At 41.0% G+C, this 26,942-nt stretch overlaps 1 protein-coding gene across 1 annotated transcript in view; it reads right to left on the bottom strand.

Annotated features, from left to right (window-relative positions):
- Positions 1-16,646, bottom strand: part of LOC145768989 (integrin alpha-2-like) — a 91,368-nt gene extending 74,722 nt beyond the window's left edge. The window contains exons 1-4 of the mRNA XM_082580589.1: positions 16,533-16,646; positions 16,151-16,209; positions 10,814-10,937; positions 2,964-3,084 (exon numbers count right to left, since the gene is read on the bottom strand). Coding sequence (XP_082436715.1) covers positions 2,964-3,084; positions 10,814-10,937; positions 16,151-16,209; positions 16,533-16,593 — 365 coding nt within the window. The 5' untranslated portion in view covers positions 16,594-16,646. The remainder of the gene's footprint in view (positions 1-2,963; positions 3,085-10,813; positions 10,938-16,150; positions 16,210-16,532) is intronic.
- Between the last annotated feature and the right edge of the window lie 10,296 nt (positions 16,647-26,942).

The following is a 26,942-nucleotide window of genomic DNA, read 5'->3' as shown; positions in this document are numbered from 1 at the left end:
TATTTTCTTTCCATAGTATTTTGGCAATTTTCCTTGTTTCTGTTTTCTTGTGCTGCTTGGTTCGGAGCGATCTTTCTCTTCTTCTAGGCTCGGATAGCTAGGCTCTTCTAGGCTAGGCTCGGATACTTCAACTTCTCCAGCAACGTCTTGCATGACATAAATTTCCAGCAAATATTCGTGGTCTTTTTTTTTATTTGTAACATCACCATTGCTTTGTGGTGATGAAACCAAAAGTTCGTAATCCTCTGTATCACTCATGTCATCAAGCACACCAACTGCTTCTAGAGCTGTAAGAAATTGTGTTGAAATATTCAGTATGTTTCTCGGCAGCCGATTTGTAGCAAGAATTGACAGCGATAGACACCGTGTTTCGCCCATGAGGCTGGGCTCGTGTCTATCGCTGTCAATTCTTGCTACAAATCGGCTGCCGAGAAACATATTGTTGATTGGATGGTCTGAATGGCTAGCGTGGAAGCTACACCGTTATGGTTAGCGAATCGCAACTGCTCGCTGTACTAGTGAGTGCTCAGCCTTGTGCTGATAGCCGGGAAGAACGCCCCTTTCTTCACAAATATTCAGTATGTTAGCTAAAAGTCGCTTATTCCTTAAATTATAAATAAAGTTTTGTCTTTGCATATTACCAACAAAACTTCGTCAAAGTTCAAACTCCAGAAAGCAACTACTGCTAACATACTATATACTATATTATATAGAACGTTCAAAGGAGGCAGATATTTTCAGCTAAAGTCGTCTACGCCCTTTGCTCTATGTTTTACTGTAATGTCGTGTATAAATTCAGTTGTTTGCGTGATGCAAGCTTGACATACATTGGTACGTCAACAAGACATTTATCGACTAGAGCTGGGGAACACCTAAATTTGAATTCTATACAGAAAAGTGCAATTAAAGATCACATTTTCTCATTTACAAAATGCGAAAACAGCGTTTTTATCAAGCAATTTGAAATCATGTCCAGAGGCAGGTCTAAGTATCAAACCATGATCTTAGAAGCCTTGTACATAAAACATAACAATCCACCTTTGGACAGACAGTTGTATGCTTGCGGCTCATCTTTCTTGCTCTCTGTATTTTAAAATTAGTTTTTTGGCACCTTGCCTTTTTACCACATCATGTGATCTGTTCAACACCTTTTGATGCAGTTACCTTTGATTCTCGTGGAGCCTATAACGTTGAGTTTGAGCTAGCCGGAAGTACTGTGCAGTTTTTGTTTTTTCCTGTTTATAGATTTAATGAACTATTGTATTTTATTCAGATGTAGTTAAATTGTATATATATTATTCCAGAAGAGGACATCTTGTGATGTCGAAAACGTTCGATATTTAATTTGTTGCGTATATTTGTGTTTCTGTAAATGCAATAAACTTGATTATGTTAAACTTGATAACGTTGCTCGGCTTCGTATGCCTATGGTTCAATGTTTATATATCTTTCTGTCGCAAATAAGAATCAAACCATTAGCGCTAATTAAGAAAAAAATTTGCTGCACTTTTTGACGGAATTGTCCGGGGGACAATTCTACTAGGACCCTTTTCAGCCAGCTCCCACACTCTTGACTACAAGAGCCTAACCTCCTCGTCTCAGGCCTCGCACTAAGGCAGGAAATGATGTCCCTTTTTTCAAACTCAGAGACCTACCTGTTTTATATCTGGTTTATTTTTTACCTTGTCACTGGAGATGCCTGCATAGCCGAGTGCTGAGTGCCATAGTTCGACATTTCACAGAGCGCCTTTTAGACACCGCTCAAGACACTTATAAGCATACCAGAAAGTGGTCGAAGATTGGCTTCCTTACTTTTCTGTCGACATATTCTAAATCTTCAACTGCCTGGCGTAAGCCTGGATACAACAACAACAAAAAACAAAGAAAAATTACGTTTCGTTCAAATGCACAGGTATACACTGCTGTAGTGGTGATTTTTTAGAAATATTTGGTAAAGCTTTTTTTTGTAAAATTTCTTTGAATAGTTAACATTGGTTATTCATTTGAACTGCATGCTTAACAAGTTTCCCTATAGACCTACTTCCTACTTATAATCTGTATGAACCAAAAACGTTCCCAACAAATGTAGGTTGACATGTCAAAATATGGCTTTTACCATGTTGATGATTGATCTGTGTGAGCTTTGATATGTTAACGCTGATCTGGTAGATCTCAGGAAGTTGGTTTCTTAAAAAGTAGATCTTAGGTCATAAAAGGTTGGGCACCAATTTTAAAATAACCCATGGTATTGGAATCTAAAGGACGTGGTATCAACGTTACTGTTTCATCATTGCTTTAACTAATCATCCATGACACAAAACCACGTCAACATCAGGTTAATTTGAAAGTTATTTATTAAAAACGTGATATTCGAGACTGGCGTAGGCCTACCACATTTTTTTGACGTGGTATTTACGCTGCCTTGGAACGTTAGCTTGAACATTATGCCTCACCAAATTGATACAAACGTGAACACGTCCTTGGTTTAAACGTGGCATACTCAATTTTTCATTCTTTTCGCTACAACATGTTGCGACTGTGCCATGTTTTAAACTGACTGTCCTTTTCGGTATCAAGCACGTTTTGTCGTTTCTATCTGTTATGTTTGGCATACATTGTTTTTTGTTGTGATGGTGAGAAATAACAACAAACTGAACTGAACAACATTGGATACGTTGAAGAAGAAAAAAAGGAACTCAATAAAAAGAGTTTGGTGGAGCGAGTCCTTTGCGGAGGTTGGTTTTGTGAATCTTCTGCTTAAGTCGTGTTCAAATGACTCTATATTTAGACTTACATCTAGAGTAAATTGCACTGTAGCCTATGTGTGTAGTACTTTATTACTGTGTAGACTTGTATACCCGATTAATTTGCTCAAGCTTATGTAAGTTACTCTATATAGCCTGTATTGTTTGTTCTAAGAGCACTATATGTAATGCTGTAAATTTTAGTCACAATAGATCAACCTGAATGTTGAGAGAATGTTGGTAATCCATTGTAGACCAATTTTGAAGTCAGCAACATCAACGCTTGAGGACTGATCTACTATAAACATGATGTCGACTTCCAGCCCACTACGAGGACACGCTAAAAAGTACAAGAAAGATGAGTTTTAAGCTGAAACGTAGTTGTTATTGACGTTGTCTAGCAAGAACCAGCTTTGTTGTTTGAAAAAGCTCTAACATTTCATACAAGATTAGGCTACCTCATAATAAGAATCAGTTTGAGACAAAGAAATATTAAAAAAGTATTGCCTCATTTGTCAATAAGGCAACCAGCGAACATCAATGAAGTCAATCTTTTTGTTTAACGTTTATAAAACGTCTAATACTTTGTTTGACACTGTGAGAGGTTGCAAAGTTATTAGCTCAAAGAGTTATAGTTAGTTCATCGCTACAAGGAGCTTTCTCAGCACGTATTCTGATTTTGCAATTTATTAAAGTTTTAAGAGACATAGACTACTAATTTGCTGTTGCCTTTTGATACTTAAATAACTAAATAAGTCGTTTATTGTTACATATTTCAAAAAGTGTTTTTAAGAAATTAAATAGGGATGATCGGAGAATTAGAAAATATATTCCAGAAAAAGTGTCAAGAAATGACATCAAGTGAAAAATATTACAAAATATATTTCAGCACATTTGCTTAACTAACCATTATGGAACGGCTGTACATGCAACCTCTGCAAAAGTAAGAAAGAAATTTATCCGCTTTAAGAAACTTTTGATAAGAGATGGACAGTAACGGCAATAAGATAAATCAGTAAACCTACTTGTTGAAAAGTAACTCTGTAGAGTCGTCTCAGAATAGCAGCGGCGCTGGTTCAACTCTAGAGGTATGCGCTTTCGCAAGGCATTTTAAGGACTGTAGACCTATTCAGAAATTTTCATTTTTTGCTTCTAGCATTGTTTTCCACAGTTTTGACTATGAGAAATCCGAAAATGACAACCATTTTGCTCTCAGATAATGGGATACCCTACCTCAAGAGGCCTAAACATTTCCATTGTTGACAAAATCACTTTCGATCTGTTAAAGCATGATCCTGACAGTTCAACTCTTTGTTTCAACTGAAAAGTTCAACGGAAAAAACTTTTATCCAATGAATTAACAACAACTTACAAATGAAAATCAACTTTTGAATATTTCGCATGATTTTAAGAAGTGTTGGAGGATTAAGAAGATTTAAAAGAAGCATTTAACACCACTAGTGGTAAAAAGGAATTTTTCTTATTTCAGGCAACCTATACGCATCTTTTGAAATTTATCAATGCGTCTAGTTTGACAGAAAGAGACTTTAAATTTATTTCTGACGATATCAAAAAGTCATGATGATGCCATCATAAAATTTAAACTTGCACAACATAGTGATCTATGAAGGGGCGAGGAATTATCTCATTAATCTGTAAAAAAAGACAGCAAAATCAGTAGGCAACATTGTGTTATGGAGGGTTTTGTGGAGGGAGGGAAGAACAACCACCTTCTCGTGGTCCCTCCAGTCAGTACCATATCTTCAAGACACAAAAGAGATATTCAAAGCGAAGCTTGTCACACCCGAGCAAACCAGGCCTGGGTTCAGCGCAGGGTAGATAGGGAAACGCCTTTCTCAGGGCGAGGCAGCTCCTCTGTCGAAAAGCACCGACGACCTACCGTCCTGCAACTGAACACGGAAGGCATTACGGCCAGCAAGCTCAGCATCATCTAGTACCTGGCCACAAAACATCAGACCTCATTATTCTCCAGGAGACCCACCCCACATCTGTGGATAAGTTGGTATTACCCAACTTCATACTCGCAGGCGTAAGTATCAGCAGGAAACACGGCCTCGCCACGTTTGTCCATGAGCAACTGAGCTGGACGGCAATAGACCAGTCCAATTTCCAATCGGATATAGAGTGGCTGTGCATAGACATATCAGGCTATCACATCATCAATGTCTATAAGCCACCACCCTCATGCTTAACACCAACAGCCATCCCAGTGTTGGCCAACCCAGCCTCTATGCTGGGGATTTTAAAGGCCACCACGTTGACTGGGGCTACAAAACCACCAACACCGACGGAGAAAGCCTGGCCTCATAGTCAGCTAATAATAACCTCACCCTACTACACAAACGCAAGGGTGCAGCGAGCTTCTTCCAGCGCTGGAACACTGGTACAAACCCCGCTCCTGCTGTTGCGAGTGATGACTAGGGACAGTGGAATATCGGGACGACTCGCTTCACTGATTTTTCTTGCAATATGGACAACTGGAGGGTCACTGCAAAATTTAGAAATTGGCAAAACTGCAAAAAGTTTTCTTTGCTTTTACATAAATTCATTTTTATCAAATGAAATGCTATATTTTGCGTGAGATTTTGGGTGCTAAAACATCGGCAGAACCTTACTACAGCAGTGTGAGGCTAACTCTTGTTCCCACTGTAGCGTGAAATCTATATCGCTGCATAATTATGACTAGAGTAATATTAAATAAACATGTTATCACATATTTTCATGCATAAATTTTGGCAATACACACTTTGTGCACACGCAGCCAGGTCACATACACTGCACCTTGGTATGCGACATATGGCGGTAGACGTCAAGCTGTAGTTGCGCCAAATTTTGTCTTAACACTATAACCCTCCAGTTGTCCACCTTCTTTTTGAGTGAGCAATCCCCTACTTCTACCATCCCTAGTGATGACCCCGATAATTGTCAACCAGACAAACGTGTGCTAGACAGGTTCCCCCAGTCCCAACATTGACCCTCGCTCATCACGGCTCCAACGCTTACAATGCCTGTCTCGAGTAAGCCTGTTAAGCGATGGAACTTCAGAATGGCTAACTGGGAGTACTATAATCTCCTCACCAACGAAGCCACACAGTATCTTCCATCCCCACACACCAACAACGTGGAAGAAGCCTACCAGAACTTTTGTGATGCAATAACATCAGCGGCAAAACACTCCATCCCTGCGGTCGACGAAAAAACTACATACCGTGCTGAGAGAAGTAATGCGAAAGCCTCTACTCCGACTTCCTCCACGCCCCCAGGGCAACGACACCAACAGCTCAGCCACAGCCCTGTTGGCAAGGCTGGACTCAAAGAGGAAGGATCGCTGGACAGAAGCCGTTGAATCAATCGACTTCACGCACTCCAGCCGCATAGCATGGAGTACACTGAACAACCTAACTGGCAGATCACGTACATCTCGTCAGCAATGTCCCGTTTCAGCAAATTCCATCGCCTTACAACTCGTGGAGATCGGGAAATACAGATAGAGAGACCGTGAATCAGACAGAACCGTCTTACAAGAAATGTCGGACCTCTGGAAGGTAACAACCCCAGACGGGACAGCATCTCGGATGAGTTCACCCCGGAGGAATTTTCCGCCGCCCTCCAGCACATAAAGCCAGGTAAAGCCCCAGGCCCTGACCACCTATGCCCGGAGTTGATACTCCATGCAGCTGCCTCATTGAAGTCCTGGTTAAGAGACTTCCTTTCTTCCTGTTTGCGCCACCTGAGAATTCCCAGAAACTGGAGAAGAGCCCTTGTGGTTGCAGTTCCTAAGCCGAAGAAACCTCCAGGGGAACCGAAGAGCGACCGCCCAATCTCACTGCTCTGCATCTCTTTTAAGATCCTCAAGAGACGCATCTACGCCCGTATTGAACCAATAATAGATCTGCAGCTCCCACGTGAGCAAGCTGGCTTTCGACACGGACGATCAGCCGTAGATCAGGTCACACTTATGACCCAAGACATTGAGGACAGTTCTTCGGCTAAGAAGAAGCGCCGTGTTTGTTGATCTCACGGCGGCCTTTGATACCGTATGGCATAGCGGCCCTACCTGCAAGTCACTCCGTCTGCTCTCTGACAGACACGTGGTCTATATGATGGTGGAACTTGTGCAAAACCGCAGTTTTACCCTCACAACCGGAAGCAGTCGTCGAAGTAGACTACGCCGGCTTAAAAACGGCGTCCCACAGGGCTCAGTCTTGGCTCCTCTCCTGTTCAACATATACACCTACGACTTGCTCCCCTCCATCTCCAGGAAATATGCCTAGGCAGACGACCTGGCACTCCTGCACTCAGCGGGAAATTGGCAGTCAGTGGAGAGGAACCTCAGCCAAGACATGTAAACATTATCAGTATACCTCCAGAAATGGGAGCTACAGCTCAGCAAGGCAAAGACAATGTCGACGGCCTTCCACCTTAACAACCGGGAGGCACAGCGTGAGATAAACATCAAGATTGATGGGGAACGCCTGTCCTACTGTGTCGAACCTACTTATCTCGCATGACCCTGGACAGTGGACAGGTCATTCACGTACCGCCGGCACTTGGAGTCACTGCGCAAAAGACTATTTACACGCTTCGCACTTTTGAGGCGATTGGCGGGTTCCGGCTGGGGAGCTGCTGCTAAAACTTTTCGTACAGATACCCTAGCCCTTGTTCATTCCACCGCTGAGTACTGCGCACCAGTCTGGTGCAGTAGTTTTCACACCAACCAAATTGATACCGCCATCAACGATGCACTGTGTACTGTGACAGGATGCCTGCGTCCCACTCCGCCGGACTACCTACCCATCCTAGCAGACATCCAACCCTCTGAGCTACGTCGTAAAGGAGCCACGATTTCTCTCGCTCGCCGCACTCTGGACCCCGACCATCCCCTCCATGCAACATTCAAGCGACCACCACCTATGAAGCCGCGGCTGAAATGAAGACGCTCCTTTGTGCCTGCCGCACAACAACTACTTAAGAACACAGAAGAACTTGGTTTGTGCGGAACACTGGACGAACCACTTGTGGAACAAGGAGCGGCAAAACCACACCTCCACGCTCCGTGACTTCATACCCGACGCCGATCCCCGTCTACCGGGGATCTCCCTCGCAAGGCTTGCATGGGTCAGGTTTACCGCCTGCGAACTGGCGTCGGCCGCTTTCGTTCGGACATGCACAAGTGGGGCCTGGCTCCTTAATCAGAATGCGAGTGTGGTGCCACTGAACAGACCGCAGACCAAGTCATCCACCACTGCCTAACTCACCAGCCTCCACACGGTGCGCATGGTCTGAGGGTCCTTGACGACGATACTGTTGAGTGGCTGATGATTTCTTGTTCTCCAATCTAGCTTGGAAAGATCTGCTCATACGCCAATGATGAGTTGTACTTCATTCACAATTCAGATATACACCAATGTCAGTGTGTGGCTCTGCGATTTTCCGTGCACCGAAGCGCAAGCGTCATAAAAGCAAACAAACGAAGTCGAACTCACATGACAATGGCGTAGTTTGTCAGTCTGGCAACGGCAACATTCGTCGTTTTGGCGATTTTATTGCCAAATTCAAAAAAATTGCCGATTTTCAAAGATGTTTGGCTACATATTTGGGGTTTGGCTATTTGGCTTTTTTAACTATTTTTTTAGAACCGATTTGGGATAATTAATTCTGTTTGGCGATTCCCCAACCTATATTACTTGTAGAACAATACTTTGCAAAAGCGTTTAGCAACGCTTTCTGTCACAATATTGGCTCCAGCCAATTCACCAGTTCAATTCATTTTTCTTTTATCGTAATACAGAAGAAACGGTTTTGTGGAAATAAAACACAGCAACAAAAGGAAAAGGTGGCCAAACCGTAATGGTTTAAACGTGCATGCATAGATCCATGTCTCAGGTATATGTATCGATGAATACAATTAAGCACGGCCACTAAACCTAATAATTTAAACAAGTACGTGGATAAATAAGTTGAAAGCATCAGTCGGTTTCTCATTCCTAAAACAACTGAAAAGCACCAATAGATTAATTATTGAAACAATGCAGAACGATGGCACCAAACAACTATCACAGAAAAAATTAATACGCAGCTGTCTGAGTAGGCTAAACGTTTGGGTTGCAAGTGAGACAGTAAGTTTGGCAGATGACTCCTGTTCAGCAATTTTTTATAAAATACCAGAAGAGCATGCACCATCACTAACTCAGTTGAAGGTTGTCTGGCATCCAGCTGGGACTCCTACGGTCCTTGACAAATCAATAACTTTGTTTTTATCTTAACGCTCAGAATGCACTAGATTTAATGCGAAAGTTTTATCTTAACTTTTCATTACAATTTAGAGCTGAAGATGCGCACAGAATGCACCAAAGTAAGTGTCATTTTTCAAAAATTTCTGGGGGAGCTCCCCCAGCCGTTTAACTCGCCTTCGGCGAAGACGCGGCCGGGCTGCGCCCGTCTGCAGCACCACCACTTTCACAGCTCACCAGGCGCTACTGCTCCCACACTTCTCAAAATCATGCAAAATATCCAAAAGTTTGTTTTCACTTGTAAGTTATTAGTAAGATGTTAGATGAAAGTGTTTTCAATTGAAATAAAAAGTTAAACTGTCAGGATCATGGATTAACAGGTCAAAACGAGTAATTTTGTCAAAAATGGAAATGTTTAGGCCTCTTGAGGTAGGGTATCCTATCCTATGGGTGCAAAATGGTTGTTATTTTCGAGTTTTTTATTTTTATTTTTTTATTTTGTTTTTTTCAATTGAAATAAAAAGTTAAACTGTCAGGATCATGGATTAACAGGTCAAAACGAGTAATTTTGTCAAAATTGGACATGTTTAGGCCTCTTGAGGTAGGGTATCCCATCCTATGAGTGCAAAATGGTTGTTATTTTCGAGTTTCTTATAGTCAAAACCATAGGATACATGATGATTCAGTGCAGCTGGACTATTTGCATCTTAACTCAGGTCTTCTTCTTGTGGTAAGTTAGTATGATTGGTTCTCTGCACTTTCTAAAAAGTCTCTTCTAGAGCCAGCGAATGCAATTTCTAACTGGGCGACTGTAATGACCACATTTATTTTAAATTATGGCTCTTTGATGCCCTCCTTTTCCTTTGATGGAGTGCTTTTGTTTAAACGTAATTATTTCCAAGTGAACATGATATTGCAACTGCCCACTTTGCCAATATAATATCGGCGAAAAAGTATCAGGATATGATCGTTACAAATATGCGTTATACATATACCTGTACGTCTACTTCTACAGCTAGAATTTTTTACTAATTTTTTTTTATTACTTAAGTAATTTTTTAATCTTTACAAAAATCCTTAGCTTGAATCCAGTCCTAAACAACACTTCATTGGAAACTTCACTGCCAATCTCAGTGACTCGGCCTGCGTCAGTGATTTAAAATCGATACAAGTATGCGAAACTGCCAGAATCAAGCTCTCATTTTTCTGGTGCATTTTTGAGTGACTTTCATTACATGATGCTCGTTAACTCCAATTAAGTACATTTTCATACATACGGTAACGGTGTGATCGCTTATAGGTTTGTATTTTGCATTTGAGCTAAAAATCCAGAAAATTTTAAGTCTAAATTTGATTATCTTACGTATCACGAACCGTACAGTGATAGTGAATAAGGACTGTTTGAAACAAAACTATTTCCTAAGATTTAAGAAGCAACAGCATGCTTGCCAATTACAAGAAATTGAGATTTTTCATTGGGTTGAAATCATCATTGAAGAACGTAGACTAGATGTTTTAGAATAAATCAAAATAGTTATGACTGAATAAATACAACTGTATTGAAGTGTCATATTACAGTATTGATGCGACAAAGAAAAGTAGGCTACTGGGTTTAACGTAAAGTTAACAAGTTGACAAAGAAACGATCTAAGATAAAACTGATGTTCCTCCTGAAACGTGAAACACGTGATCATCAAAGCAATCTTCGTGTAATGTCAATAAAAAGCCTTTTAAAAAATATCTTATCGTTTAATTAAATAAAAAGAATGTGAATTTATTAATTCTAGATCCTCTTTATTGGATCACTTTTCGTACTTGTTGGTCCAGCAGAAGTCAAAGGCTCAGCATCTGAGTTTGTGACGTAGTTGTAACAAGATCCTATCAATCTTTGTTCCACTTGGGTATTCGGGCAGGAGAAGTAATACAGCGATCCACAAACCTATGTAAACCAAAAAACTGCTTTGCTTCAACTTGATTAACAGCAATTCTTGCTCACCAAACTAGTCCTCTAATTCATTAAAGAAATTAGTTTGTTTGCTACGAAATACAAAGTTTATTGTAATGAATCAACTTGTAAGGCAAACATTTCATTTAACAAATACTTTTCAGTAATTCATTTATATATGTCCATTTTACATACATTAGGCAAATTTATAAAAAGCTGTTTAGAAACCTACACCAGTTTAAAAAAAAATATGTATATATATATATATTCTGATGATCCGTTAGGTGAAACAATTTGTAAAGGCTTCAGATAGTAATAACTATATTTGATTTAATTTGCTCTGCTTTGCTTTTTTGCTTAGCATTGAGCACTTTTTTGTAGTATTGATAGTTTTCATTGTTTTTATATATATATATATATATACATATATATATATACATATATATATATATATATATATATAACTATTAATACTACAAAAAGTGCTCAATGCCAAGCAAAAAGGCTTCAGATATAGTAATAACTACATTTGATTTATATAACTGCATATATATATATATATATATATGCAGTTATATATATATATATATATATATATATACATACAACTGCAGACAGTGCACACCGTTTCGACCTCCTGGTCTCATCAGTGCAGTAGTTAGTGTTAAACTGTTTTATTTGCATCAACAGCGCACGGGTACAAATAATTGACACGGCGAGAGAGCACAAACAAACATAGCCAGGTCGAAGACTTTCAGAAACCGGCCTGCCACACCCCGCGGCGGCGGGGAGCGGCGTGATTTATGGGGTGACGATGCACCCGGAGGGTTAAGTCCACCAGCTTAGGTCGCGAGGGCCAGGCTGGGGAGTCGAGGTACCTGTGGAGGGAGAGTGTGGATCGAAAAACTATATGGCCGTCCGCAAATTTAGAATGGCGGAGCGGGCCAGGGAGACAGGCTCTTTCTGCATAGCCCAGAAAGAAGCCCTGCGACGAACCGGGCGACCCGTCGTGTGTGGACGCTGGAACCGGCAGTAATTGACCGCCGGGCAGCGCCCACGTCTCCTTCACGCGTCCTCGCGCAGGTACTTTGACTCTTATACCCGGTCTGCCAGTAGGCAGAGCGGATAAAATTGGGGTCTCCCACGAGGAAGAGAGTCGAACCATTTAAGGATAATTTGGCTCTCGTGGCAGACGAATATTCAATAAAAATGTGGAGCAGAGGCTCGATGAATCAACATACTGTAATCAAAAAAAAAAAAATATATATATATATATAGGTGGGAGTGTAATTAATACTCACTGGAGAAGAGTAAGCTTTCATTCGGCGAGCACGGATGTGCACTGGCCAGACGTTGAGGCAGGTTCGCCCAGCTGGGTCGGGGAGGCTAGCGATCAAAACCAGAGGCACTGATAGGCTGCATTACCGGTAAAAATAGAAAATTGGGGTAGAAGTTTTGAGGCTGCATCGAGTTGATCAGGGGATCGTGTTGATCAATGCATTGAAAGCGGAGCGATGTTGATCCGAGCGGGCAAGAACAGCGTTACAAGGCGAAAGCGGCGTATGACAGTTCGAAACAATTGATTGATTAGTACATAGAGAATCTAGTGAGGATTGAAATTGCTTAATTGATGATGAACTGTTTTATTTTGGTCAACGACGCACGAGTACAAAATAATTGACACGGCGAGAAGAACACAATAAACATAGCCAGGTCAGAGACTTTAAAGAACCGGCCTGCCACGCCCCGTGGAGGCGGGGAGCGGCGTGATTATGGGGTGGCGATGCACCCGGAAGGGAAGTCCACCAGCTTAGGTCGCGGGGGCCAGGCTGGGGAGTCTAGGTACCTGTGGAAGGAAAGTGTGGATCGAGATTTTTGTGCGACTCGTCCGCAAAAGTTAGAATGGCGGAACGGGCCAGGGAGACGGGATTTGCTTTCTGCAAACGCAAAAAGGTCAGCTCACGACGGGCCGGGCGACAGAAGTTTTATAAAGCCAGGCAGCGCCCACGTCTCCATCACGTGACCGTAACACAGGTACGTTTGACTCCTATACCCGGTCTGCCCGTAGGCAGAGCGGATAAACTTTGGGGTCTCCCACGAGGAAGAGAAGCTTAGCTACAAGGACGATTTGAATACTCGTGGGAGACGAAAATTATATAAAATCTGGAGCAAAGGCTCAATTAATTGGTGTAAAAAAAAGATGGTAAGTGGGAATATATTGTATGCTTTACCTACCGAAAAAGTGTTGACGTTGAACCAACGAGCACGGATGTGCACTGGCCAGACGTTGAGGCAGGTTCGCCCAGATGGGTCGGGGGGACTAGCGATCGAAGCGTAGATATGACTAGGCTACGTTACCAGGAAAAATATATAATAGTGGGATGAAACTTTGGAGGTTGCATCGAGTTGATCGGGAAATCATGATTATCGATGAGTTAAAAGCAACGCGAGGTTGATCCGAGCGGGAAAGAGCAGCATATCGGGAGAAGGTAGTGTGTGATAATCTAAAATATCGAAATATGAAAATACAGATCCAGTGTTGTTAATGATATTACGTCATTGATGATGATATGAGTCCATTCACGATATGCAATATATACTTAATTCATATATTGCTATGTTATTTTATTGATGATGATTGTATTCTTCATTGAGCTGCAGCATGCTGATGAAACGACAATTGTTTACAGGTAAATTGATAATGAAACAATGGATTTAACATACTATGACGTCACACAATTACTGGCGGGTTTTGAGGTTTGCTGTCTTGCGCGCTCGGATGCTTACTGCAGAGCTTCTGTTGTTGGGGAATTGAGCTTCTGATCGCTGGAATCGTCTTTTCTATGACGTAGCCCCTCCACGAGTGAGCCCGGCGTTCCAAGCTTTCCAGACACGGAGGGAACCTTCGATTGAGAGGGAGGCCACTTTTCTAGCCACCTCTGCTACCCCACGAGCAGGAACACCCAAGGCCGCCAAAGCCCGAGAGCTCAACGGAGCATAGCTCCCGAGGGAGCCTACGACGAACGGAAGTGACAGGACGTCCCTGCAAGGGCGCTTCCTGTCTTCCAATATGTTTACACATAACTCGCCGTACTTGTCGTGTTTCCTGTCGGCGGCTTTTCGAAGGGAATCCGCGCCGTAGTCGAACGGGCAAGTGACGTCACATACAACCGTGACACCGTCAGGGCGTTGCAGGACAATGTCAGGGCGCAGATCAGCACCGCCCGCTTCCACGTGTTGTGGAACCGTACTATCTATGGTAAGCAAGGGTTGCCATTCGGCAGGTACATGCTTCACGATCTCCCACAATACCGAATTGTGTCGTTCCGTGACAACAGGCATCACGGTAGGGCAGTGATTCAATATATGAGGGAGAGTCTCTTCCGCTTTCCCACACGCGCGACATATGGCAGGTTTATATGGGTGGCCATGGCTTGGTTTTGATTTCAAGGGAAGTAGGTTTAGGCGGGCTTTATAAGCAAATGCACGGTTCGCGTGATCCAGGAGCTCCGGTCGCCGAGTCCAAGAATTCGAAAATCCGGACAGACAGTGGGCACTGACCGTCTTGCCTTGGTCAGGTTTGAATTCCCACTGTCTCCTCCACCACAAGTCATTGTGTTGGTGGAGGGTCGGAACCACTTTTTTTCTTAGGGGAGGGGTGATTTTGGAGCTCCCCGCGGTCAACTCGAGACCGCCATCCAGGCGTGCGGACCAACGTACATTTAGACGACGGGACGCGGCCCCACAAGCTTTCGCCTGTTGGGCACGGTCGAGAACGGGCACCTTCAGGTGGGGGGTCCTTATTCAAGTAACTGGCTAGCTGGCACGGGGTAGGATCTGGAGTGCCGAACCTCAGACTGGCACAACGCCTAAGCTGCCCGAAAGCGATGGCAGAGACACGGTCGTCAGGAGACGTCAGCATCTTGAAGGCCTGGGCTATCAAAAGCGTGTCAATGTACATGAGGTATTTAGATATATATATCTCCATGTGACATTTTCCCATTTGTGGTACCTTATCAGTAACCAAAAATGGTACTACTGTCAACCTTGCCAAAGTGCTCAAACTGCAAGCAGTGAGCTTTGCGCAATGCATAGCAAGGTGCCTCCAGTAAAGTGCTCAATTGGCGTAAACCAAGAGCGTCAATAACTGCAGACAGTGCACAGTGCACACCGTTTCGACCTCCCGGTCTCATCAGTGCAGTAGTTACACTGGAATAATGGCAGCTCACCGCCCCGGCGTTTGAGCAGTATGACAAGGTGGGTGAAAGTACCCAAATGTGGTTCCTTGCGTACTACATATGGAAAAATCACCATCTTGAATTGCTTGTAATGTACCAAGTCTAGTGTACGTTTACTGCACTGATGAGACTTTAATGTCGAAACAGTGACGTTCTGTCTGCGGTTATGTGATGCTCTTGGTTCGCCAATTGAGCACTCTGCTAGCAGACACCTTGCTGCTTCATAGCGCATAGCTCACCGCTCCTGCAGTTTGATGGCTCTGACAAGGTGGGTGAAAGTATTCAAATGTGGTTCTTGCTTACCACAAATGGGGAAATCACCATTCTGAATTACTTATAAAGTAATAAGGCGTTCAAGTCTAGTGTACGTTTACTGCACTGATGAGACCTTAAAGTTGAAACAGTGACGTTCTGTCTGCAGAAACATTGAAGCCAGAGATATCACTATGCTAAATTAATAAACTGAAATTTAATCTGAAGCTTTCGCTACACAAGTGTGGCTTCGCCAATACATATTATTCTGCAACAAATAAATGAAATAATATAACATCCTTTTCAAGGCAAATTATTAGAATTGCACGTTTTTTTCTTTTCCTTGTCGATTAAGCTTTTGTTGTGAACATTTACTGAATTTATGCGATAATTAAATCATATTTCAGTTATGTGCACCACACTCTTGTCTGAAATTTGTAGTAAATATAGAAAATTAATTATATCTCAGGATTTTTTGACAACGACCGGGAAGTAGGCTAATATGCAACCGTACCATAAAAATTGACAAAAAGTAAACTGACAAAAGCAGTTTGTTATCAAAAAACATGTAAATTAATTTAACAATCACACGTGTATGCAAACCACTGATTCCACTGATAGAAGTTCATACAAAACAAAAAATATCGTTTACGTTATGTTAATTTTTCAGAAAAGCTATCATCTATCTTCTCAAGCACAGTGAGATACGTCACTTACCACAACACTTGGTTGACCTGTAGGTCCAGATAATGACATTCCAATGGCTCCACTTTGACCTGAAAAGCAACATTTACGAGCGGTAATATCTACTGTATCATTAATGACCAGGATTAGTTTATAAAGGACATGTTCTAAATATAAAATATCAAAATGTTGCTTTCAAAACAGTATCACCTTCACTGCTAGAATATAATACAAAGCCAGGGGAAGCTTTTGGTTCAAATAGTAGTTTACAACAGTTGATGAGTATGTGTCTTAAAAAACGTCTGTACTGTACTGATTTTATTTTTTAATGAAAAACTTTACTAATCATACTAAACGTATCAGTGCAGGCCAATGTGTAATGTTGTTTCTTTTTTTGTTAAAACGAAAAACTCACTTCGTATTGAATGAAGATGCGATAAACTTAAAAAAATTAAGGTGGTATTTTTTCTGGACATTCTTGAGGTACGAAATCCAAGATGGCATCAAAAATTGGGGCAAAACACTAATTATGCAATATTTTTGCAAGTAGACTATATATGAAACAATTTTAGAATAAAATGTCTGAATACATGTTTTCTGAGACAGGAAATCTAATAAAATCATCAAATTTAAGTTGTCATGAACACATGCCCAATTCCAAACCATTGTTCAAAATGCCCGCTACGCACCCAGAACGCAAGCTACCTACCTGTTGGCATGGCAACATGATTTTGTAATTTACCAACAAGGACTGTATTATGTGTTTTTCATGAAGCGCTGTGCGAAATAAAAAAATAAAAAAACATGAAAAATACGTAACTGGAAACTCAATAAACAAATATCTAATAACTATAAAACTTGCAAAGGAATTTATTCTCGACACCTGTCAGAAGATATTGCATTTTCTTGAACAATAAAACTTGAATTAATTTTCGATCCTTTATGTCGATTTAAACGAAAAAGATGCAAAGAGTCGAAAGTCTGCTGATTAAATGGCAGTTATCTTTTTAATAACCAAAATCTACAGAATTAAAAATATTTGTGGAATGTCAAAGAAAGTAACTCTTCCAACTTTCAGTCTTCATTAAACACTCTTTGGATAATTTTGTTTTTACAGTTGAGAACACAACTAGCCTACCACAGACTTCTGTACATAGAATATAGTTTGACAGTTGTACCTTCCTTCGCATTCACCTTTTTATCTACACTTTATGAGTTACAAATAAATACCCACAAATAGCTTCAAAATTGAAATTTTGAATTATAACATAAATTAATGCTAAACTAAACAAAAAATTACTTTTGCTCATATATATAAGGCATTTTTGGGCGTTTTTACATATCAAAGTAATTGCACTAACGTTTATATTGCACTTACATTAAATTGTAGGCTATACAGTGTATGTAGCATTGTACGAAAATGTCTGCCACCTGAGACGAAATGCTTATTGTGAAGGGCAGGAAGGTAGAAAAATGACGAGTGTAGGTTTAAAAAATTGGCAAAGAGCAAAACTAAAAGTCAAGAAATTTCATATTTCTAGCATATTTCCTTCTGTGAAATATTTCACTACTAGAGTGGGGCGTCCTCACAAAACTCCGTGTCACTATAGAGTAGTTGTTGTTAACCTGCTTAATAGGGAGCCAAGGACCACAACATACTCTTAACATAGCAAATTGTATTCACAGCTATATACAGTCTACACTCGATAAGAATAATGAGAAAGGCAATTTGACCACGCGAAGTACAAAGTAAAATCACATTGATTCGTGTAAAAGCGGATCACTCATCAACATCCCCCTATTTAACAAAATTTCTTTATAACGGTAATTTGGGTACCCTTGACGGCAGTATAATTGTAAACACGATAACAATTCAGTAAACAACATATTCGCGTAATCTAATTGGTAGGCGGTGGGTTCGTGTGGGTCTTCCCACTGGGCCAGAATTATTTTGTTCGTTTGTTTCACTGCTGTTTGGGCTGGGGCTGCAAGGGCTAGGTGAAGAAAAAGGCATTAACGTGTCGTCGTAGGAATGGGAGCGGGGGGACCTCTGATTTCGGTCCTTTCGTAAATGTACCCGGTTTCGTGTGTACGTTCTGCCATTTGAAGATCGGATAATGTATGTGCGGGAGCCAGTGCGTTTGACAACTTCGCCTTTCCGCCATTCACTTTTTTCTGGGGATTGGAAAAATATGGGGTCACCTGGGAGTAGAGGGGGTAGGTTTTTAGCTGTTTTGTTATAGTGGCGGAGTACGGTTTCACGTCGAGTTTCTCTGCGTTCGGGGTGGAACCTTTTCGTTGGAGTGCTTTTAATAACAGTGGGCAAAACGGAACGGGTCTGTCTTCCAAATACGATCTCTGCCGGGCTGATATTAACATCTTGTCTCGGGGTGTTTCTGAGTTCTAAAAGGGCCAAATATTGGTCTTCATGGTTTCGGGTTGTTGTGCGAAGGAGGTGCTTCGCTGATTTCACCGCAGCTTCGGCTTTCCCGTTTTCCCTTTGATGGCCAGGTGAGGAAGTAACGTGTGAAATGCTCCACTTTTTGCAGAAACGTTTAAATTCACAAGATAAAAATTGCGAACCACAATCAGATACAATTATTTTGGGAATTCCATATCGTGCGAAATGCTTTTTGATACAACAAATAACTTGCATACTGGTAGTTTGGGTCAAAAGGTCAATTTCAAAAAAATTTGAAAAATAATCCACAACGACAAGAAAACTTTTACCATTCACTTCAAATATGTCAACACCGCACTTTTCCCAAGGATATGAGCCTTCATCGTGCTGTTTTAAAGACTCTTTTTGGTTACTTGGTTTGAGCTCCTGACAAATGATGCAGCTATCAGCAATTTGGCTGATTTCCTTGGCCATACCCAGCCAAAAAATGGTTTCTCGCGCTCTGCGCATCATGCTGGCGTAACCAAGATGAGCTCGGTGCAAGTGATTTTTAAAAAGACTACGACACATTTTAGGCACAAAAATACGTTCACCTTTCAACACCAAACCGTTATCACAACTTAAAGTGTCACGTAATGAAAAATACGGCTTAACATTATCGGTGAGCTCATTTTTGTCAAGCGGCCATCCGTTTTGAATATTTGCTAAGAGGTCTTTCGCCTCTTGGTCTTGCAACATGGCATCTTTAATTAGTTGCAAGTTTTTGTCGGGTATGTCATTAAATGATGAAATAGCCATGACACGGGTGATAGGTTGTTGGGTGTCATTCAATTCGGGGTAAGCTCGGCTTAAAGTATCAGCTATCACAAGCGAGCTTCCTGGGACGTACTTGAAGTCAATAGAGTAGCGATTCAATCGCATGATCAAAGCTTGTAAACGTCGTGGGGCTTGGCTAAGGGGCTTTTTTAGAATTGTCTCAATCGGTCGATGGTCATTGACCACGAACACCTTTCGTCCATACGTGTACTGGTCAAATCGTTCGAGTCCGTACACAACAGAAAGTGTTTCCTTTTCAATTTGGGCCCACTTTCTTTCCGAAACAGTTAGCCCACGCGAGGCATATTCGATTGGTTTGCCATTTTGTAGTAAGACAGCCCCGACGCCATCTTTGCTGCTGTCGACCTGCAATGTCAAATCATCTTGTGGGTTGTAGAAAGTCAACACTGGGGCTGTGCTGATCTTTGCTCGGACTTGTTTCATCGCGTTCTCGCAATCATCAGCCCAATTCCACTCCACCCCTTTGCGGGTGAGTTTTCGTAGTGGCTCTAACTCATCTGCTAAGTTTGGCATAAATCGAGCCAGGTATTGCACCATGCCGCAAAATCGTTTGATTCCCGAAACATCGGAGGGTGATGGCATGTTTTTGATCGCCTCTACTTTGCTGGGGTCGGGTTCTATGCCATTTTTGGAAATGAGGTGCCCCATGAACTTTATTTCGGATGTCTTGATCACGGCCTTGTCATCATTTAGTTTAATTTGCTGCTCTTCACATCGTTCACGCAACTTCAGCAAATTACTTTCGTGATCTGCTTCGGCGGCTAGCTGGGAATCTCCACAGCCAAAAACAATGATGTCATCAGCAACTGCCAACACCCCGTTTAGACCGCTTAAAGCACAAGTGAGATGCTTTTGAAAAAATTCGCTGCTCACTTTAAGGCCAAAGGGGAGTCTGTTCCACTTATAGCGCCCATAGGGTGTAATCATGGTGGTCAGTTTGCTCGATTCCTCATCGAGCTTCAAATGCCAAAATGCTTGTTTCACATCTAGTTTGCTGAACACTTTGGCACCATTCAACTGGGGCAATATGTCATCAACAGTGGGTAATTGGTAATGTTCACGCAAGAGTGCTTTGTTCAAGGGTTGTGGGTCTATGCATATACGTAAATCACCATTAGATTTTTCAACTACTGCCATTTGGCTGACCCACTCGGACGGTTCATTTACAGGAGAAATAATGCCTCGATCACTCAAATTATCAAGTTCAGTTTTTACTCTAGTTTGCAGTGAAATAGGGATTTTTCTCGACGGTAACACTCGAGGTTTCACACTTGAATCAAGCGTTAAAGATACAGTTCCTAAATCACCCAAATCGTTAGTAGCATTTACATTTGCAAGAAAACAACCACTGTTAATAGTTATTAAGTTAAGCTCTTTTACCGTTGATAAACCTAACAAGCAATTGAAATCATTTTTTACAACAATAAAGGTTACATCATGCACGCTCAGTGTTTTGGGATTTGTCACACTTAGCACCGTTTCGCCAATAGGTTTGACATTCGTTTTGTTCCACATGACCAAGTTTTTGTGTGTTGGCTTGACTTGGTTTTTGCGAACATAGCGCTGACAAATAGTATTGACCTGTGCGCCAGTGTCTATTTGGAAACGGACTTGACAGTCATTGATTTCTAAAAGCGCTGTGAGTGTGTCTCTGCTTTTGTCTAAAACCGAATGGAGATACGCATCGCTGTCATCACCGCTATCTTTGTCGTCATGGTACAGTGATTCTTGCCTGGTCTCGTGTACGTGTTTTCGCGATAAGCACTTTTCTTGGAAATGGTTTCGATTGTGACACAAATGGCATGTTTTGCCGTAGGCGGGGCAAAATTGAGCGCCTCGTTTGTGACGCTTGCCGCAAAATTTGCAATTGTCCACATATAAATCGGTTTTGTCGGATGGTCTTTTTTGCCATTGTCTTTCATTCGACTTGTACTGTTTACCAGTAGGCCTATTTCTACCAGTCGTGACCACTTTATTCACTAATGTGGTAGATCTTTGCAGTTCAATTACATTTTTGTTGGTCATTTCAAAAGCTTGGCATACTTGAATTGTCTTTTCTAAGGTCAACCGTTCCTCACGAAGCAAAATTTGTTGCAACTTGTCATTGACAGAGAAAACAATTTTATCTCTGAGCATTCGATCTGTGTCATTGAAATTACAGTTCGTTGCCTTCTCTCTCAGTTCTCGCAAAAAAGAATCGAATGGTTCCTGGTAAGACATCTTCCAGAACCGAAAACTTTGCATTACCTCATTCTGTCTTGGGTTGCAGTATTGGGATAGTTTTCGAAGTAGCACTTCCGGATCTTTTTTCTCGTCTTCATTCGCATACGTAAATTGTTTGGCGATTTTGACCACCTGGGGTCCAGCACAATTGAGGATGATGGCGCGCTGTACGTTCTTTTCTTTGGTATTTGCGCCACTGGCCAATAGGTATATATCAAGGAGGTCTTTCCAATCTTTGTAGCTCTCAGCGACATTCCCATCATTTAAATCCAACATAGGAGGGAAACGAATATGTGACTCTGTCATTTTCGCTGTTTGGCTATGGATCGAACTCAAGATTAAAGCAGATTAAAATCTTTCAAAAATGCTGACGGGTTGAACTTCTGCAGCACTCAGCTAGGCTTCTGGGCTAGGTTTTAACTATTCTTCAGAAAGATGATGATTCACGCTGCCACCATGTTGTTAACCTGCTTAATAGGGAGCCAAGGACCACAACATACTCTTAACATAGCAAATTGTATTCACAGCTATATACAGTCTACACTCGATAAGAATAATGAGAAAGGCAATTTGACCACGCGAAGTACAAAGTAAAATCACATTGATTCGTGTAAAAGCGGATCACTCATCAACAGTAGTAAAGGTCCCATACTCAGATACTGAGCTTTGGGGAATGAGAAAATAAGGTTCTCATTATACTAAGCCTTCGGCACTAAGGAGAGTAGGGTGGCCAGTTCCTTTCTCTCGGCCGCCTTTACATCAGCAACTACGCCCACCCAATTTATTACACCCTGGGTAGAGGTGAGCGGTGTTTTTCAACAACCAGCTGAAGCCGAGAGTCGAACCAGGTTTGCATTATTGGAAAGCCAATGCCTTATCCGTTGCGCCATCCTACCACTACAGAGTACAGATAGGGGTAATGAAATTACAGGAAAACGTAAACAAAATTAGAGAAAGCTGGGCAGAGTAGGCTACTCGCAAGCTAAATTTGTTGTGGAAACTATGAATTAAAAAGAAAAAGATTTTCTGGCGACGGAACGCTCCTTCAAAGCCTCTTCACCGCTCAATCAAACAAACGAAATTTATTCTACCGCAGGCTATTGTGGAAAAGACTCGCTAGCCGTTCATAGTCTAGTAACAAATGTATCAAGAACCTTAAATACATCATAGATTAAGTTCTATGGAAATTTTATCGTAGGCTACGGTAGGCTATATGTCTGGTGTGCAGTTGCAAGCATGTAGAACAAATTTAAACAAGTTGTAGTTGGTACATTTGAAAGAAAGCTACACAGCAAACTTGAGCTGCAAACCGGAACTCATCACCCATGATCTTTACCCAAGGAAATCATTAATCGCAACTTTCGAAACACTTTTCCAAATATTTTGTTGCTTTGAGATTCTTTCGCGTAAACCGGTACCTTCAACGATTGCGTGTTGAAAACGTGGTTTTAGCACACTAAAATTTGTAAAGATTTGTTAAGAATTGCTTGTAAACCATGACTCAAAACCGATTGAACAGCAAGTACATGTTGTGAACTAAATCAGACGTTGCATTTGATGCTGTGATCCGCAACTTTGCACAGCTAAAGGTCAAGAGTGGATTGAATGTTTTGTTGAGCTATTTTTATTGCCTGCAGTTTAAGGAGTTAAGGAGGAGGGAGATGGAGAGGGGGAGGAAACGTTATTACTGACCAATCAAAGGCTTCTCAAGGATTTCACACAATAAACAGACAAGAATGGGTAACAGCTAACAAGTTCATCAGCAAACATGCCGCAGTACCTAAACACTACATAGATGGGGCAATCTCAGCAGCCCTGAATGCTCACACTGCGAATCCAACATTCAGGAATTTCATTGGTCAACGGGATGATATTCTATTTGAATAAGGTAAGTTTTTTAAGCTGACCTTCATTCAAATTTTGAATGATTTTGTGTTCTGGTGGCATTGAAGACAGTGCCTCCAAAATTGCTCATCTGATAAACATTGCTTTCCTCGCTACATCGAGCGAGTGAGAGCGCAATTTTCCCCCACCTTTTTATAGCCTTTTTAGATGTTTTTTAAAGTTAGCTAGACAACCAAATTACTAGACAGTTTAGAAAATAGCCTAAGTCAGCTAGATCAGTGGCTCTCCCTTGCTGGGAACCACTGATCTAGGCGAGAAGTTAGGACGGAATTCAGATTTGAATCTCAAAATAAGTCAGGCTTATGCTTAAGTCAGACTTATATCATCATCATCATCATCATTGTCAGCCATTGTTGTTCCACTGCAGGACGAAGGCCTTCCCCATATCTTTATAATTTTGTCTGTCTTTGCACGTTTGTGTCCAGTGTTTGTCGAATTGGTAGAGATCGTCTCGCCATCTTGTTTTCTGTTTCCCTCTTTTGCGTTTATTGTCAAGCGGTATCCAGTCAGTAGCTCTTCTTGTCCATCTGTTGTCAGTTGTTCGCATGATGTGTCCTGCCCAATTCCACTTTAAACTTTTTATTGTTTCAATGATATCTTTGATTTGTGTTTGTTGTCGTATCCATTTGGCTGGTTTCCTGTCTTTCCATGTAATGCCTAAGAGTACTTTTTCATGTGATCTTTGCGCAGTGCGTAGTTTGAGTGTTAGTGCTTTCGTTAAGTTCCATGTTTCTGCCCCGTATGTCATTGTTGGGAGAATGCATTGATTACATACTTTTCTTTTCATTGAGATCGGTAATTTACTTTTAAATATTGAGCTCGCTCTTCCAAATGCCTGCCAACCAAGTGTAATTCTTCTTTTAATTTCTTCTTCTTTATCAGGTGATGTGGTTACTATTTGGCCAAGGTATGTGTATTTGTTCACGTTTTGGAGATTGGCTCCATCTAATGTAATGTTTTGGTTTCCTTTGACATGGTGATTGAACATAACTTGTCTTTTAGTCAAATTCATTTTGAGACCGACCTCTTTGCTTGTCTCGTCGAGTTCAGTCAACATTGTTTGGAGTTCATTGGGTGTTGAAGATATCAAAATGATGTCATCAGCAAACCTGAGATTGGATAGGTATTCGCCATCTACTTTGATACCTTTTTCTTCCCAATTTAAATTTTTGAAAATTTCTTCTAAGCATGCTGTGAAAAGCTTAGGAGAGATAGTGTCTCCTTGCCTAACACCTCGTTTAAGTTGAAATTTGGCTGAGTCTTTGTGTAGTCTGATGAAGGAAAAGCAATTTTGATAGATGTGTTGAAGGATATTGACATATGTTTGGTCAATTGCTTGGTTTCTGATGGCTTGTAGCACTGCAGGGATCTGTATTGAATCAAACGCTTTACTGTAGTCAACAAAGGCAAGGCAGAGAGGCAAGTTGTATTCATTTGTTTTTTCGATTATTTGGTTGATTGTTTGTAGATGATCTATGGTAGAGTAGCCACTTCTAAATCCAGCTTGTTCTCTTGGTTGGCATTCATCCAGTTGATTAGCTAGCCTATAGGAAAGGATTTTGGTGAAAAGTTTGTAGACACTACTAAGTAGACTGATTGGTCGGTAATTGTTCAGATCTTTGTGATCTCCTTTTTTGTGAAGCAAGATCATGATAGCAGTATTCCAGGCTTCCGGAGTCTTTCCCTGCTGAAGGCATTCAGTGAAAAGATTAGCTAGCTTTTTCAATATGGTCTCTCTAGTATCTTTTAGAAGATCATTAGTGATGTTGTCTGGTCCTGGAGCTTTTTGTGTTTTTAGAGCATCAATAGCATGTTTCACTTCAGAAACAGTTATTGGTGGTTCGTGGTTTGCTATTTTTGGCTTTGGTGTTTTGGAGATATTCTGCAGATTGTTGTTACTACTGTAAAGTTTTTCATAGAATTCTTTTGATCTTTCAACAATTCGATCTTGATTGTTTGTGATTTTTCCGTCTTCTTCTTTTATAGCTGTTATTTGGCTTTTCCCTTGACTTAGTTTTTTCTTTGCAAAATTGAATCCTCTGCCTTGTTTAATAGTTTCATCAATTATTGTCATGTTATGGGATCGAATGTCCATTCTTTGGTTCTTTTTGATTAGTTTGTTTAGTTCTATCTCTTTGATTTTGTTTCGATTATTGTCCATTGTTTTCCATGCTTTACGTTTTTTCATTAGCTGCATAGTGTTTTCAGATAACTTACTTTTCTTCATTATTTTTTCTTCTTGGTATGCCGAGGCAGTTTCATGTAAGGGAATGGTTATATTATTGTGAAGTTCCTCTATGTAGTTGAGTTGACTGGTGTTTGTTGCTTCTTGTTTTTAAGAGCTGTTTCTAAGTTTTCCTGGAAGTTATTGACCTGTTCTTGGTTGATTTTGAGTGGTTGAAGTTTGCAGTGATGAAGTTTTTTCCTTTCTTTTTGCACATCGATTTTCAGTGTACTGAAAATCGATGTACTGAAAATCGATGAATACTTATATAGGCCAGGCTTATATGAGAAGCTTATTTGCGATGCAACATATGCGCGATTTATACAAGACCGTATTAAGCCTCTGTTTTTCGCGCGAAAAAGAAATTGCTATAGCAACACTTCGGTTGAGGTAATGAAGCGTAAAACTGAAGGCTGTATAGCTGAGCTACATTCATGCTGATTCTGCTGAATCAACAAATAATGCAATGTTGTGCTTTAAACTCACAACCAGAAAAAAGTCCTTTTTTGTGATGTTGAAATACGTTATAGTAATATAGTTGCATCAGTAAGTCGTTCGTTAACTAATGTAGATGGCAAGTAATCCATAACGCAACAGATCTGGCACAAAAAGTACATTCACGAGCAAGTAATACTCATTTAACAATGAAACAACGTAAAACAACGTTATGTCAATATGCACATGGCTTTCATTTACAATAATTCATCAATTTGAAATAATCAGGTAACTCAAGTTATTTTTGATGCCTAAGTAGGAAATTTTGACTTTGCTTGCACAATTTTATGTTTACAAAAGTGATGTAACAAGCGATATTAACCTTAAACTTCCTGAAGCCCAAACAATATTATGTTGAGGCAAAATGAAAGATTATAATTAGGCTAATAGCGAATAACAGAAACTGTTATATTGCAAAATGTGCAGTAGCCTATAGCTTACATGACATTAAAAAGGCACCATTGCTTCCCTGCCCTTCCTATCCACACAAAAATTGAAGCCAGGTGGACATCCATCCCATAGGCGCCGACTTTTCAAAAAACCTTGGGGGGCGAGAAAGGTGATGACATCATAACCAGGGCCCACAAGAGGGGGGGACAACCGGTGCATTGCACCGGGGCCCGGTGAGTTCAAGGGGGCCCGACAAAATATCTAAATTCACGCGTTAAAGTTGATTTCAACAATTTTGCATAAAATATTGTTTTTTATATTAGTTCCGTATGTCGATTGGGCCCCCTGGT

The sequence above is a fragment of the Aplidium turbinatum genome, chromosome 4 (assembly GCF_918807975.1).
Source record: "Aplidium turbinatum chromosome 4, kaAplTurb1.1, whole genome shotgun sequence".
Lineage (NCBI taxonomy): Eukaryota > Metazoa > Chordata > Ascidiacea > Aplousobranchia > Polyclinidae > Aplidium > Aplidium turbinatum.
Note: the sequence above shows the minus strand (reverse complement) of the source record. Positions and strands in the feature narration are given on the sequence as shown.